This window comes from Camelus bactrianus, chromosome 4 (genome assembly GCF_048773025.1).
Source record: "Camelus bactrianus isolate YW-2024 breed Bactrian camel chromosome 4, ASM4877302v1, whole genome shotgun sequence".
Classification (NCBI taxonomy): domain Eukaryota; kingdom Metazoa; phylum Chordata; class Mammalia; order Artiodactyla; family Camelidae; genus Camelus; species Camelus bactrianus.
The window spans coordinates 73,030,758-73,045,901 of NC_133542.1; the positions used below are offsets into that span (position 1 = coordinate 73,030,758).

The window sequence follows — 15,144 nt, forward strand, 5'->3', positions numbered from 1 at the left end:
TTGTCAAAGGATGCAGATCCTGCTCACCAAAGCATGTAGAAGAGCGTGGTTCAGTGAAACCTCTTTCCCGCAGACCTCGGCCGCGAGGCGTCAGGCGATGGAGGGGAAAACGCTCTCCTGGGACGAGGGCTGCGGAGCCCACTGAGCACGCGCAAGTTGAGCTGCAGGCGGCACTGGGGACCACATCTCTCCCTCGTTTCACAGAGGCAAAAACTGAGGCCCAGGCCGTGGTCTGTTAGTGACTGAACCAACACTTGACGCCCGATCTCCTGGCTCGGGGGCTTTTCCACAGGTAACAGGCTCTTCCCTGGAATGCCAGCTCTCAAGTCTGAAAGAAGCCATAGAACAATTACAGTGGCAGCCACAACTGATGGCTGCTTCCTCCGTGTCAGACGTGGACGGTCACGGAATCTTCGCTGCAGCCTCGTAGGCAGGGCACGTTATCCCAGTTCCCCAGCACTCAGCGGTGAGCTTACTTGTCTAGTCACGGCTCCCACGCGTGAGGCCAGGGCGCAGCCTCACCTACACTCTAGTCACCTTGGCAGCTGTACCGGTGTGAAACAAGGTTTTCCAAGGTAAGAATCTTCCGTGAATGTCACCTGACCCCGAGAAACTTACTTGGGTCTGGCCATTCTAGGACAACCATTCTTAACCGTTTTGGGGCCACAGAACCCCCTTGAACCTAATGAGAACTGTGGATTTAGCCCCAGGAAAACATATCTGTGTGCACACACAATGGTTTTCAGGTAACTCTGAGTCCTGCCCTCAAGGTCCGGAAGCAAGGAGTGAGAACCCAAGGGCAAGCCCACCGACGGCGCTGGCAGTGGCTGCCGGCACTGTTACCACAAAACGTAAGCCTAGGGTGTCAGAAGTTCTAAAATAAAACACTCAGGATCTCCAAACTGAGAGCCACCCAGATGTCGTCAAGAGAAGAAAGGGTGGACACGTGCAGCGTGTTCAGGCAGTGGAGTGTCGGGGAGCAGGGAGAGTGAAGAGACCTGCCTCGCTCCACAGGACGGTGATGTGTAAGCTTCCACTTACTTAAGCGGCATGTAGTCCGGTGGTGGAAGTCAGAAGGGCGGCTGACGGGGACAAGGGCCGTGCCTGGTCGGGGCGCAAGGGAGCTCTGGGGGCAGCTGAAGTTCTGTTGCTTAGTCTGGGGGGTGCTGGCTGCTGGGTGTGTGACTTTGTGAAATTTCATCTAACTATGCTTAGAATTGGGGCACGTTCTGGGTGTGTGTTATATCACAGTGGAAGTTCTCTTAAAATTACAGCTCACCCATGAGTGCTTTTAGCGACTCTGCAGATGCGTTCTGCATTACCACGTGAAACCCTCACACCTTTTTTTTTTTTTTTTAACGTGGGAGGTTCTGTCACTGTTTTCATTTAATTTCAGAAATGTGAAGCAGCTCACGCAAGGTCCCACAGCACGTGCCAGCTTGTTTCTGCTATACCATACTGCTAGACTAGTTTGCTGACAGTGAAGACAGCCGCAGTGAGACCGGCGGAGCCGTGGGCTCCGGGGCCAGGCTGCTCCCTCCGTCATGGAAGGGAGGAAGTCAGAGTTACAGCTAGCTCAGCCTCGTGGGTGTCGACGGTATTTTATAGAAGGCGTTCCCAAACCGAGCACTCTAGGGGGTTGATTTCTAGCTGTTGTCTTGGTACGGAGGACATTAGGTGGGACAAGGCTGACCAACCAACTGTCCCCTGTGCCTGCCTGCCCTCATCCCTGGTCACCCAACACCGTGGGCAGGACCCCAGCTCCCCGAGGGTGAAAGCACCATGTCCGGACTGGGGTCTCGAGTGGAGCGTGTTGTGCGGTACCTTTGGCTCCAGGGCAGAGTCGGGGCGAGTTGGCTCCTCACTCACTACAGCAGCTGCCTGATGGCTTGGTGCCCCCACAAACTCCTTTTTCTCAAACATTTTAATTAATATTTCAAAATACAGGAAACTGTAGACAAATATTCCCTGTCCACTTTAATAGCTAAGTACCTTGAGATGTACACACCGAGATGAAGCCTGTTTTGTGCCGGGAGCGTATAAATGTCTGGGCTGGAGGAGAAAACGCTGATGGAGCGGGCCCGCCGCCCAGGGGGGCTCATTCAGCTTCCAAAATAAATGTTTTCCGAAGAGCCTCACCTTCACTAATCTGGGGAGTAATCTCCCCACCAAGGGGACTGCCGGGATGTGGCAGTGACATGAGAGGCCCCCAAAACTTGACAGAGCCGGTGGGGTTGAGAGGGGCAGGGGTTAAAGAGGAGATTTAGCCAAATGTAGTGGGAGTGGATTTCACCGATCAATGCCCTTAGCAGTTTGATTGTTCTGATTTTCAGGGTTATTGAGCTCAAATATACAAGCAACAGGGAAGAATAGCTCTGCTGTTGATTTTTGTTTAATGATGAAAGCGTAATGACAGGGTATCCTCTGCTTTGAAGGCCCTCCCTCTCCTCTGTGTCTCAGATTTCTCCATCGAGGTTAATCTAATCCTGCTAAATTAAAAACCAGCCAGTGTTTACCCAAAGTGTGTGTAAACATATGCAGAAGTGTCTCAGCCTCGGTGGCCTCCAAGTTCTCCCAGTTAGTGACCACAGGGCAGCTCCTTTTATTCTGAGAGTAGAAGTTGGCAGGTGAGCATTGGCCAGGGACCTGCTGCAGGGCGCCCCTCCGCCCTTGGCCTCTGGTCTGTTCCGTGTCGCCGGGCCTCTCATGAGCGTGTTCTCTGGCTTCCTGGTGTGTGTGAATGAGCTAAGGGAGGGGTGATCCAGCTCCCTGCCTTTCCCCCGTAACACAGTGGACGTGAGCACGCTCTGGGGTGAGAGCCTGGGCTGGGACTGCACTTCCTTCTTTCAGCCACCCTGTATCCGACAGTCTCAGCACCGGGCTGTCCTTTACAGACACACTGAGGCTCGTTTTCTTGAGGTTTGCCACTAACAAAGACCCAGAGATGTGTTCCATCCCCATCCATCTGTCATGTTAGCAGGAGGCATCGTGGATCAATCCCTTCCTCAACAGTGGTGGAGGCCAAAGAGTTTGATATGCCTCTCAGATTCAGTGTCACTGTCAGGTCCCTGTCACAGCAGCCCAGAGCCCCCGGACACATGTACCAAGGCTTGGGGGGAAGCAGAGAGGAGCTCCAGGAGAAGGCAGCTCGCTTCAGCATAAGGCGATGTTCTGACTCCTGTGTTCCCGTCCCATCTTACCATCCTGTTTCTGCTCCCCAGTCAGCCTGGCTCTTTTGTGGCTCAGATCTGTTACCCCTTAATGAAGTGGCTTTCTGGCTGTCGAGGATTGAGAGCTGCTACAGGGGAATGTAAGTCTCTAAAAAAAAATCACTGAAATGCTCCGAGGTGCCAAGCTGGGCCCAGCCCAGTGTGGTTCTAAAAGGCTAATAAAAATCCACCAATTAATTGTGACAGCTCAATGGAAAATTATTCAATTGTGAACAGGGGCAAGCTGCAGCTCAAAAGGAGGAGGGGAGACATTGCCATAGTAACATCAATACAGGTTCTCATCTCAGCAGTAGATGCCAGCCTGGGAGTGAGCAGCATCAGACTGCTCATCAGACTCGGGACAGGATCAGAACCCACCAAAGCAATGTTTGAAGGAGATGCTCTGCCTTGCCCCAGGGCCGCAGCCACTCCAGGATGAGCACTGGCTTCCCCCGGGGTAGGAGAAGTTGTTCTCAGAATGCTCCTCGCTTTGAGAAAACCAGGGAAAGTGCAGTCAAGTGCAAGGGGAAAATACACCATGTGTGTGTTTCCTATACCTTTGACCACGGGTATTTTACCAACTGCCATTTAAGGGGATGCTAGAAGAGGTGTGTGGGTACCTGTCACACAATTTCCATCTCCCCAAAGGTAAGGCACTTGTTCAGGAAAGCGAAGTTCCTAGGGCACAGAGGACCTGTAGGCAAGAGTCAGGTGAGCTTTCCATTATGGTTTTGCAGTTGTTACAACTTTTATTTCAAAAGTAACACATTCGTATTCTGCACACTGGAAATGCAGCCTTGCTAGAGCAAAAATGTATCCCTTTGCTGTTCATCTCCCACGAGACTCTTGGCTTGTCAAACACTGTACCACTGAGAAGGACAGCTATCAGAAGAGGATGGGCAGCCGGTCCAAATGGCATCTCAACACCATAGCAAGGTTTTCTTGCCAGAGGGATGGTGTGTTAATGGGGTGGAGAACAAGGTTTCTTTTTTCCATTTTAAACTTTCAGAACCATCCTCTGTACCCAGTGAGTGGAATGTGCTCACTCACAGTCGCAGTTTGGATGTCAACCGCAGATGTCCTGACGGAGACAGTCAAAACTCATTACCCCACTGTAATCACTCAGCCCACCCACCTTCAGCTTCAAGCCAGCGCAGCCAGCTCTGCCTACACACATTCATGGCTCAACAGCCCCCGGGGCCAGGGGACTGCTGAGAACCAGCCCCCCAAGGGAGGGGCTGAAACACCACAGTCTGCCTGCCTGGGAGCTGCACCACCACGGGCGATCTCGACTAACGGAGACTTGCTTCTGCTCACCTCCTCTTTGACACCATCCCAGGTTTTGCTTCAGCAAAGTTGGAAATCGAAAGTAAGCACTCGCCTAACCAATCCTACTGCTAATTATAATTCCTATCATAGTTCATTACTAATACACCTTCCCAATGACTTGGTCTTTGAGGCTCAAGGAGAAGACAGGAGTGGAAACGGTGGGTGGAGGGCAGGGAGGGTCAAGGAGGAGCCCCTTCCAGGACGCCAGGCCCCTTCACCGCCGGCCGAAGCGGAAGCTAAAGCCACCTTTCTTCCTGCTGTAGCCGCTGAGCTCCTCCGCCAGGGTCCCTAAGGGGCCACTGGTCTTCTCCGCCGTCAGCCGGGAGGAAGCCCGCAGCCTCGCTGCCGTCGTCCTGCCTCCCGAACCGCACCTTGAAGCCGGCACGCCCTCCTCTGCCTGTCGTCTGCGGCTCCTCGGCCATGACGAGCAGGGCCAGTGGGTGCTGAACTCTCGGCCACCCAGGGGAGCCCCACGGGAAGCGGCGTCCCCCAGCCAGGTCGGCCCAGCGCGTTTCACCTCCAGCGCCACCCATGGCGTCCACCGGCTCTTCTCTGTGCAGGGCAGGAGAGCAGGCAGCCAGAGGCAGGAGGAGGACGTAGGACAGGGAGTAGGGTCTTAGCATCTGGTCCAGAGGAGAGAGAGGAGGAGGTTACAGGCTGCACTCCTTGGCCCCATGCAGCAGTTGTTAGCACACTTCCCAGGGCCTGGGCCACTATCAAAGGCGTGAGCTGGTGGCTCAGCGAAGCCGGCTGGCAAGCAGCTTGAGGAAGTGTCACTGTGTTGGGGAACCAGGCCTTTATTTTCTTAGCAGGCCTGGGAGCCAATCGCGCCAATTAGGCTGGTTCTCCCTCTCCCACAGTCTTTGCCAGCCTTGGCAGCTTAGCACTCTAACACCGCAGCTGCTGGGGTGGCTTACAGGCAGCCCCGGGAGAGCTGAGCAAATCTAGGCTCGTTCTTCTTTATTATAATTATTGACTCTTGGGCCGTATCATCTCAGAGCCATGGGGTAGGAAGTTAATAGCGTCAATCTCTCTCTTAGTTTTCAACCTGATAATAAATGAGTCTAGTTGAGCTGTTTACCTGGGACCCTCTGCTAATGTCTCTTGACATGGAAACGAATTGCTCCCAAAAGCAGGAAATAGATTTGATGGGCCCGGCCTAACTCAGACATCCCTCTGGAGAGGAGCAGTCGCCGGTCCCTACTGAGCACCATCTGTGTGCCAGGCTGTGAGCTGAAACCTTTACACGCAATGCTTTCCGTCCATACCGGACACCATCCTTGCAACCCCCCTACAGGACGGTATCACTTATCCCCCTGTGCAGAGGAGGCAGCCATCTCAAACTGGTGACTGGCCCAAGATCTCACAGCTTTATAAGTGACAGGGCACGGATGCTAGCCCAGGTCTAATTGGGCTTCACAGAGGAAGCCCCACGGATAGCTACTCTACCCCATGGATAGCAGTCCCTGGAGAATTCGAAACAAAAATAGAGCTTCCCAAAATGCCCCTGCCTTGGCAATAATTGCTTGTCCGCTCGCAAAGGAAGCCTTTTTGGTAACGACCATGGTGAGTCGAGCTGGCTGGTCCTCTGAGGAGTGGAGCTGGGGCCAGAATAAAGGAGAGCAGGTTCTGGGGAAGGTAGCACGGACTCCCCAGAGCTCTTTCCAGAAATGGCTCCCTTGAAGACATTTCAAAGTACTCAGCCAGAAAGCTTAAAAAAACATAAAAGCAGCCCTCCTCGACTCAAATCCAGCCCTGCTAAGCTTCTCTCATCCCCTGGGGCTGGAGCAGCCTCTCCCTTGCTTCGGGGAAGCCTGTCTCCATCCGGGCCTGGACGGAAAGGGGTCTCTTCACAAGGTGACTCCTCCCCATAGAAAATGATACAGACAGCTGTTTGGACAAGGTGGGATTCCACCTGGTGGATGAATCCACCTGGGAATGGCCTCTGGGTCTCTAGAAGAAGGTGGGTCTCTCCCCTTTGGGGGGTTAGGGACCCCTTCCAGAACCTGGTGGAAGATTGGGATACTCAACACCCCAAAAAACGGCCCCAACGTCTAGGACTTGGCAGGAAAATCGCAGATGGAAGACCAGGGACCCAGCCGAGGAGGGCAGCTGTGGCCAATCTCTGCACTGCTCTGGGCTGCAAGGTAAGGTGCTGGTCTCCACCTCTGTGGGCCTTCCCGGCCCCGTGGTTCCCACTGCCCACGTCCAGCTCCGGACCTGGAGGCGGGCCCTTGTGGGGTTCCTACTGGAGATAGAATTGTACTCACCGCGCTGCGGGCCTGCTCCCAGGAGGGCGGCTGGACCCCGGGCCGGGCTGGGCAGAGCTGCTCCGGGTTCTTACCCAGGAGGTGTGGCTCCCGGGTCCTCCGTGCTTTATGTAGGCCCCCTGGGTGCACTTGTGCTGTGTGCTCTGATTGCTGTGCATTCCTGGCCCTGGGATTCCATTGAGGACCTGGTGGTGAAGAAGGGGGCAGTGCGGACTGCATTGATAAAAGACCCAACACAAACAGGATGTGGTCTGATGAGAGGGCCAGACAGGGCTGCCCTTCGCCCAGAGGCCTGCCTTGTTTGGAGGAGAGCGGCAGCGTCACTGACTGAGTCGCAGGCATGACCCTTGAGTCCCTTGGAGGAGGCATTGGTATCCACCCTTAAGAATCCTCACGGTCCTGCCTTTGTCGGGTCTGCCTCGCTCCCTACCCCTCACACCTGCTGCGCAGCCGGCACCGCCGCTCCCGTGGGCTCAGGAGGGCAGACACCTGTGAAGCCAGCAACTGCCGTTCACTCTGGTTGAGTGGGAAGTTGTGTCTGGTGCCGTAGTTCGCTATGGAGGTTTATGTGGGGCACCCGGTGCTGAGAGGCTGAGCTGGCCAGTGGGAGAGGGCATGGAAGGGGCTTGGCGCGCCCCCGTCTCAAGCCCTCAGCCCCTTAACCACAGCGGGTTTGTTCCTTAGAAGGGAAGCTCCGTCTTCCCCCCACCGCGGCCCCAGTGCCTGGCTCTGTGCCCAAGGGCCACATGGGAAAGGACAGATGGACGAGCGAATGTTTCAAAACTCGTCTGGCTCTCTGTGAGTCACGGAGACAAGGCTGTTGGCCCAGCGTGGGGTTTGCCAAGGGCTGAGAGAAGGCAGTTGCGGCCATCACTCTGCTGGCGCCCTGGATGGAGGATGCCGGCTGCTTGCTCCCAGCTGTTTCTTCCCAGGTGGGCTCACAGGCCAGGGTTGTCGCCTGCGCCACATCCGCACAGTGGAGCAGGGAACAGAGGCGGCAGTGCTGTGAGCATGAGTCCCTGTGGGGTCCCTTCTGGTCTGGGTGTGGCCACTGGCCGGGCATCTTTGCCCACATCTCAGGGCGCTCACCCTGTGATACTTAAAAAATACGAAAAGTCTGCCGCGTCCCTCCACCTGCCCTGTGTGTGACCCCGGAGCGGCCCCGGGGTCCGCTGCAGGCCGGGGTCTGCACAGCTCAGCCAGGGCGCTGTTCTCGGTCGGGCAGAGCACTGTGCAGTGTTCTCCAGGCCCCAGCCAAGGGGGAGGCGTGTGCCCGTGGGCACCTCCCTGCTGAACAGTCCAGCAGCTGCGGACCCAGGAGTGCCCCTCCCCTGCCCCTGCCCTCCTCCTGTCCTGTCGCCTGTGCCTGGTGACCCCGAGCTGTGCCTGAAGAGCGCCTGTGGGGAGACCAGCAGGAGGTGCCGAAATGAGACGGCTCAGCGCAGCCCCAGCGTCTGCTTCTCGCCTGGCCTAGATTTTCCCTCCACCAAGAGCGGGCAGGACTACGAGGAGGGCAGGTGCCTGGAGAGGCTGCGGCCGCCCAGCAGTTTTCTGGGGGTAGCTGCTCAGCCAGGCTGGGGACTGTGCACAGAGGGTTCCCGTCCCAGGGCCCTCACCCAGGTGCTGGGGGGTGGGAAATCACCCCGCACGGAAATAGACCGCCTCGTAGACACTTCCCCACCCCCAGCCGCCTGAGGAAGGGACTAGACTCTAGCCCCCCCCATGGTGAGGGGGCGGGGGGACCGAGGCTCAGATGTCAGAGCTGACATCTCAGCCCTGTCTGCAGCAGGAACGAGGTCAAAGACAGGCAGATAGTGAGCACTGACTTTGGGCCCCTCCACAGGGTGCACTCAGGCCTCCCCTGGTGAGGGCGAGGGCTTCATGGGCAGGTGCGAGCAGAGGGTGTGCCCACGTGCTGACCAGAGCAAGTGCACACCCCGCTTACACCACCGAGGCCGGGGCCGCCTCTGAGGGGCTGGCGTGCGTGTGCATGTCACGTGTGTGCGCGTGTGTGCAGGTGAGACGGGAGGTGTGGTGTCACTGTCGTTAGTGCTGGTTGGTTGTGACACCGGTGCTGGTTAACGATGGAGTGCCGCCTGCATTGGGTCACTAATGTGCTGTAAGGCCTTGGGCCAGATGCTAGCCCTCTCTGTGCCTCAGTTCCCTGAAGTGTAAAACGAGAGGTTTTGGTTCCCAGGCTGTGCTCTGTGGAATTCCTCAGGGACAGCTGTGGAGCGTGGGGAGGGCAGGGGTGGGGCCGAGCCCCGGCGGCCACCCCCTCCCCGAAGGAGGAAAGCTCCGCTTGGCTGTTGACACTTTGGGCTTCAAGAAAATTCTGCTGCAGAAACAACCACTGACCTGAGTCCCTTCTCAGGACGGGCGCCTGGGGCTCTGGAAGTGGTCATAGGAAGTCCTGAGTGTTGGGCATGGTTGGGGTCGGGGCAAGATTGGGGGTGAGTGTGATTCCTGGCCCCACCCCTTGTGTAGCGGTGCCTGGAGCCAAGTCTGATGTTGGAGCTGGTTTCCTAACTCTGGGGGCTTCCAGGTGTGCCTCCCAGAACACCTGGCCCAGAAGCTTATTTTCAAGTGCATTTCCTGGGCTCCTTGAAGCCTTTGGGCTCCTTCTAGGGAACGAACCCCACTCTTGAGCAGGTGGGGGGTGACAGCTGTGACACTATCTCTGCCACCTGGGGCCTGGGCTGCAGGAAGGTCAGGGCCGGCCCAGGCTGTGTCCAGCACAGGGCAGCAGGGTCTGTTCAGGGTCCTGGATTCTGCACTATTTGTGGCTCAAATGCAAGCACTGCTTATCAGCTTGAAGAACCTCCCTGTGATGAGTCACTGGAGCTCGGAATGATTCATTGCGCAGTGCTGGAGCAGCTCTGCCGAGGGAACCGCCGTGGGGACGGTTTGGTGGTGGCAAGAGAGGGGCTCACCTGGGGCAGGTGTGGCCCGTGGGGAGGCAGGTGGCCTGGATCACCTCAGTGACTTCCTGTGGCCTGGCTCGGGGTGGGGGGGGCCTCATCCCAAGGCGTCCCACTGGGCCTGATAGAGCGCTGTGAAGGGGCAGGACCGCAGGCCTATTGGCGGAGAGCACTAGGGGGAGTGGTGCCCTGGGGGTGGTCAGGGAGCCTCTGTCCGCTGTGCACACACCCTCCAGCCGCCTCTCCCCTTGCAGACTGGCCCGAGGCAGGACGTAGGGCACATCCACTTCCTCTGTTCCCGCACCTGGTCTCCAGCGCAGGCACTCGGTAGATACTGGATTTCATTACATAAACTCGGGGGGTCACTTTGTCTTTATGCTTCAGATTATTTTACGAATAAACAGGCAGTAAGGGCTGTTGCTCTTAATGAAGAGTCTCAACTCCTCGGGACTCCGGCCCCGGCCACAGGAGACCCACCGGGGCAGCCTGTGACGCTGGGGACCGTGTGGGCGGCACACGTGGGGCAGGCCCAGGTTCGTGCCCCGAAGCCCAGCCCCCAGGAGGATTCACCCCAGCAGGTGCAGCTTGGGCGGGAGGTGGGCCTCACCTCCACCCACTGCGTGTGCCGTTCCTGGGGGTACAAAGCTTCCGGGGAAACACCATTTCCTACGTAGAAACAAAAGCAGTGAGGGGTCTGGGGAAACAGTGCAGGAGGCGGCCTGAAACACTGGGGTGTCTGAGCCACCCTGCGGGGCCCCGAGCAGGGTCGGAGGCGAGGCCCGAGTCGGTCACCACGAGACTTTATTGGAGACAGGATCACACATGACGCCAAGTACACACGGGCCACGCTAGCACCCGTCCCATGCCATGCTTTGTCCGTCGCGGGTGGTGCTGGCCCTCCAGCGCCCTCCCTAGCCCTGGAGCACACCCACACGCCAGCCTGGTGTGGACAGAGTCAGGCAGCCTGTTGGAATGGCAGCGGGTAAAGTGGCCAGTCCCAGGTCAGAGCCCGGTTCCCCCAATCCCACTGAGGTCCAACTTCAGCCCTCCGGGCTTGCCGAGTCCTGCTGGCTGCCTGGCCCACTCGGTTTGGAGACAGCCCTCTCCCTGCAAGCAGATGAGGAGACAGGCCCCGGGGAGGCCCCAGCCACCTGGACCAAGGCCTCGTGTCCTTGGGCTGTGCACAGTCTCCTGATGTGTCCTCCTGTCGGCATCTTGCTCCTCAGACTCCACAGGTCAGAGATCTGTAGCTGCCTGGGGCCTGCTCTTGTCCCCCCACCCCCATGTCAGCAGACATGGTGTCCCCACCTCCCCACCTCCTGCTGGAGCGGATGCAGCTGGCAGTTCCTGCTGGGTGATGGGGCTCCCAGCTTCCAGGGCTCTGGCCCCAGCCAGGCTGGCCAGAGGCCTGCGTGGGTGAGGGTGGGTGGCCGTGGGGGACCAAGAAGCAGTGGGCACTGGCGATATCAATGTCATTTCTGCCCCAAGACAAACATTATAAAATCTATTTACATGCGGCTGCAGGGGGAAATGCAACTTGACAAGGCTCATAGCTCTCTCCTTATCTCCTGCTGCCTGTGCTGAGGCCACCCAGGGTCTGTTCATCCCCAGACCTGGAGAGCTAAGGTGGCCAGCTGAATGGCATCCCAGAGATGTATCCAAAGTTTGAGAGGCAAGAAGTGAGGCCATTGGCTGGTTCCACAGAACCTACCTGTGCTTGTGGAAAGGAACTTTCAGAAGCTTGTGTGGGGATAAATGCACTGCCTCAGGATCCCCATGTAGAGCCCCCCTCCCCTGCTTGGCTCTCTCCTCATCAGGGAAGGAAATGGGGGGGGCTTGATCAGGTCACGTGGTATAACTGGGCCACAGGCACCCCACTATCAAGCCATCAACTCAGGCATCGTGGGTCAGCCTGTCAAGGGGTGCCCTTTGGGAAGGGCTGTGCACTGGCCGTGGCTGTCCCCACCACGCTGGGCTTTGTGCCCACTTAGCCAGTGTTTGGTCCAGCCGTGTCCCCTAGTCGTGCCAGGTCTGGGCTGAGAGTGGGGCTGGGGCTCTCCAGTAGGAGGGAACCGGTGTCTCCAGGTTGGCCAGATGCTCCTGATGGCCACCCTCCCCCGGCCCCCTGCCAGGCCCAAGCTGTGGCATGTCTGTTCCCCGGCCAAGCCCTGACACGTGCGTCCCGGAGCTTCCCAACGCACACGCACATCTGTGACTCTATTAACATCACGCTCACCAGGAGTTTGTTTGATGACAGATCAGAAAGTGCTTGGCACTTTCTAAACAATAGCTGGCACTGCGAGGCTGGCAGCAGAAGCTGGCTGCAGCCTGGGGCTACGGGGGAGAGGGGGCTCCCGGGATGGGGGCTCAGGGTCCCACTGCCTCTGCTCCTTGGCTGGGGGTCCCAGCAGCCAGGGTGGGCTGGCTCTCTTGGTTTCTAGAGAATGAGAAAGGGGGCCCATCAGGGGGTCTCATGTGGTCATGTTATACACATCCCCCCACACCGCTCCCACCCTGCCCGCACCTGTGCGGCTCCCGTCACTGCCCTGGTCACACTGGGCTGTAATTGCCTGTTTCTTGGCTGACTTGATTCCAACGGAGTGCCAAGAGGGCAGGGACTCGGTCTTGTTCAGCATCCAGGGAAGGCCCTGGCCCACAGTGGATGTCCAGCGAACCCTGCTGAATGCCGACAACTAGGTGGAGCTGGAGGGGGCCGGCTAGGTCGTGTGGCGAGTCAGTGGCACGAGGGGCTTTTCCTGCTGCCCCTGGCCAGCTCTGATTTATTGTTATTGAAGGGAGAGCTGAACCCCACACTCCGCCATTTGACTGCCTTCAGGTGTCCTGTAAGGGAAACACCCTCTCCCGCCTGCCTGAGGAGGGGTCAGTCACTGGGCTGCCCACCCTCTGGGCGGCTCTCCAGGTGGACTTCCTGGCCCTCTCAAAGGCCCCCTCAGGTCCCCACAGGTGGGAACTTGGGAAAACAGCCCTGCACTTGGTTCTGACAGCAAACGTATCAGGGTCCCAAGGCTGCTCAGCCAGGGGTTAAGGGCTGGAGCCCTGCCCTTCCTGCTTGTGGACCTTGGGAACCTGCGTTTCAGTCGGAGGAGAGCAATAATAGTACGCTGGGCATTGGGAGGATTCAGTCAGAAATGTCTGAGTGCCTGGCAGGTGCCTCAGTCTCCCTACTTGGCCAGTGAGGCCCTTCCTACCGCCCCACACAAAGTGGCAACATCCACAATCACCAGCAGGGGGCAACCTGCCCACGGAGACAGCAGCCTCTGGCTGACGGGGTAACAGCAACCAAACCCCTCGGGTTCCAGCCTTCATCCTCCAGGACCTAGGATCCTGGAGTCCTTGCCTGGAAATTGGTGGTGGGGGTGGTTCAAGGCCCGCCAAAACCCAGAAAATCACGAGGTCTTCCTTGGCCCAGCCCAGACCAGTGGTGCAGGACCTGCCCCTGCCTCCCCCGGCAGGAGAATGGGGTGGGGCTGGTCTCCAGCTGCCCCAGGAAGGCAGGAGCCTGGGCCCAGCAGCTAAGGGGACTGGGGACCTCCCAGTCCTGCAGAGACAGAGGGGTGGATGGGTGGGGAGGGCTCCAGGGAACTGGTCTCGGTCACCTTGGGGCGTGAGTTCCTGAAGGCAGCTTCACCCCAGCCTGGCCCAGGGACATGGTGGGATGTGGCCACCCAGCCCATGGGCCCAGGCAGCCCTTAGCACCAGCCACTCCCCAGTCCTTGGACGAGAGGTGGGATCTCCAGGCACCAGAGAAACGAAGAGGCGGGCAGGAGGGCCAGAGGAGGGTGGCCTCAGACTGACTCAAAGATCTGACCCTTCCCGCTGTCTGCTAAAAGATTCCAGGGTGCCATCTGTCCCTCCTCTGTGTGCGCATTACTCTGGGTGTTTGGACTGGCAAAGAGAGAGCTGCCAGAGCACATGGGAGACTCCTAGCCAAAGGGAGGTGGACACAGCCCAGGAAACAAAATCTGGGCAGGGAGAATTTGGGGTGGCCAAATTTGCCCCCCATCATCCGAGGCAAATTAGGGGTGGGGATGGTGCGAAAGTGATGTGTGACCTCACTTTTTCAGGGGGTGCTTAGTGTCCAGGGATGGCCTGGCTCACCCCAAAGCAAGAGCAGGTCAGTCATGTGCGGTCAGGCTGGCATCTGAGCAAGAGTGGATTTGGGGGTGGGCAAGGGGACAGCGGGCGTAGGTAGCAGGGGATGGGGCGGAGCCAGGCGGTGGGCGGGGCTGGACAGTGCGCCTGGCTAGCGGTCCTCACGGACCGGCCGGATCTTCATCTCGGAGAACTTGAGTGAGTACTGCCAGCCGGTCCAGGAGGACCACTCGATGCCGTCGGCGTAGGAGGCGTGCGCGCCGCGCAGGTACTGCCCGTTGAGGTTGGATGTGTGGCAGTTGCGGTACCACCAGGCACCGCGGTAGAAGGCGGCGCAGTTGTTCTCGGAGTGGTCACTGTCGCGGTCCTTGGTGGTGAACCTCATGCCGCTGTGCTTCAGGAGGGAGTCCCCTGCGCAGGCGTGCACACACGGGTGTGTACTCACGGGGGAACAGGTGCACGCGTGCGAGCATAGCTTCCCGAGCACGATGCAGATCCCCGGGACATGCATGTGCACACGTGCCCCACCATATACACACTGGTGCACATATACACATCTGCCCCACCCCCACGTTCAGTGTCCATGCAGCTCACAGGCACCCAGGTGCCACCTTTGTGGTCCCTGTGGCTGTCCCTGTGTTAGGCAGTCTCTCCCTCCTCCTAGCTTTGTCACACACTCCCTTCCCTTGCTTTATTGCCTTGTTCTGAGAGGAGAAGCCCAGCCCAGAGCAGGTCAGCCACCACACTTTAGAGAATCAACAGAGCCCAAACTCCAGGTGTCCTGATTCCTGGCTCTGGGCTCATCTGCAAAATGGGTGGACAGTCCAGGCCCTGCTAGCTTCATGTGGCTGGGATGATGACCAAGTGGGACTTGGAGGTGGAGATGAGAAGCCTTGATCCTGGCCCCTGACCTGGAAAGACCTCCTCTGTCCTCCCAACTGGGGGGACTGGCGGGCTGCCCCTGCCCTTCCCCATCCCTGCTGCAGCCTGGAGCCCTACCTGCAGTGCCCGAGTAGTCAGCCACGGTGAGCGGGTACCCGTCTTCCTCAGGGTCCACGGAGAACAAACCCACGCCAAAGCTCCTGTAGTGGGCGTAGGCTGTGCCGTTGTCAAAGTCCTCCAGGTCCACGTGTAGTTCATAGGCCGCCTGTGTGGTCAGGGCATGAATCCTCTTGAGTCCTGGAATGGGGGAGAGAATGGTGGGAGAAGTTGAGGGGCCTAGGAAGTAACCTCCCCAGAGAGAACCAAGGAGAGAGAGAGCTAAGATCATGTGATCAGTGACAGAAAGGGACAACAACCACC

General features: G+C 58.2%; 2 protein-coding genes across 4 annotated transcripts in view; both read right to left on the bottom strand.

Moving 5' to 3' along the window:
• Window positions 1-3,666: 3,666 nt before the first annotated feature.
• Window positions 3,667-7,092, bottom strand: QRFP (pyroglutamylated RFamide peptide). The gene is given in 3 exon segments (XM_010955877.3): window positions 3,667-4,848; window positions 4,850-5,161; window positions 6,809-7,092. Coding segments are annotated over 3 exon segments (627 nt in total). The 5' UTR covers window positions 7,028-7,092; the 3' UTR covers window positions 3,667-4,752.
• A 3,421-nt stretch (window positions 7,093-10,513) lies between these two features.
• The window catches only part of FIBCD1 (fibrinogen C domain containing 1), a 35,716-nt gene continuing 31,085 nt past the window's right edge, over window positions 10,514-15,144 (bottom strand). For all 3 annotated transcript variants that reach the window (XM_045517313.2, XM_074362414.1, XM_074362413.1), the window contains exons 7-8: window positions 14,842-15,021; window positions 10,514-14,253 (exon numbers count right to left, since the gene is read on the bottom strand). In XM_045517313.2, coding sequence (XP_045373269.2) covers window positions 13,994-14,253; window positions 14,842-15,021 — 440 coding nt within the window. In that variant the 3' untranslated portion in view covers window positions 10,514-13,993. The remainder of the gene's footprint in view (window positions 14,254-14,841; window positions 15,022-15,144) is intronic.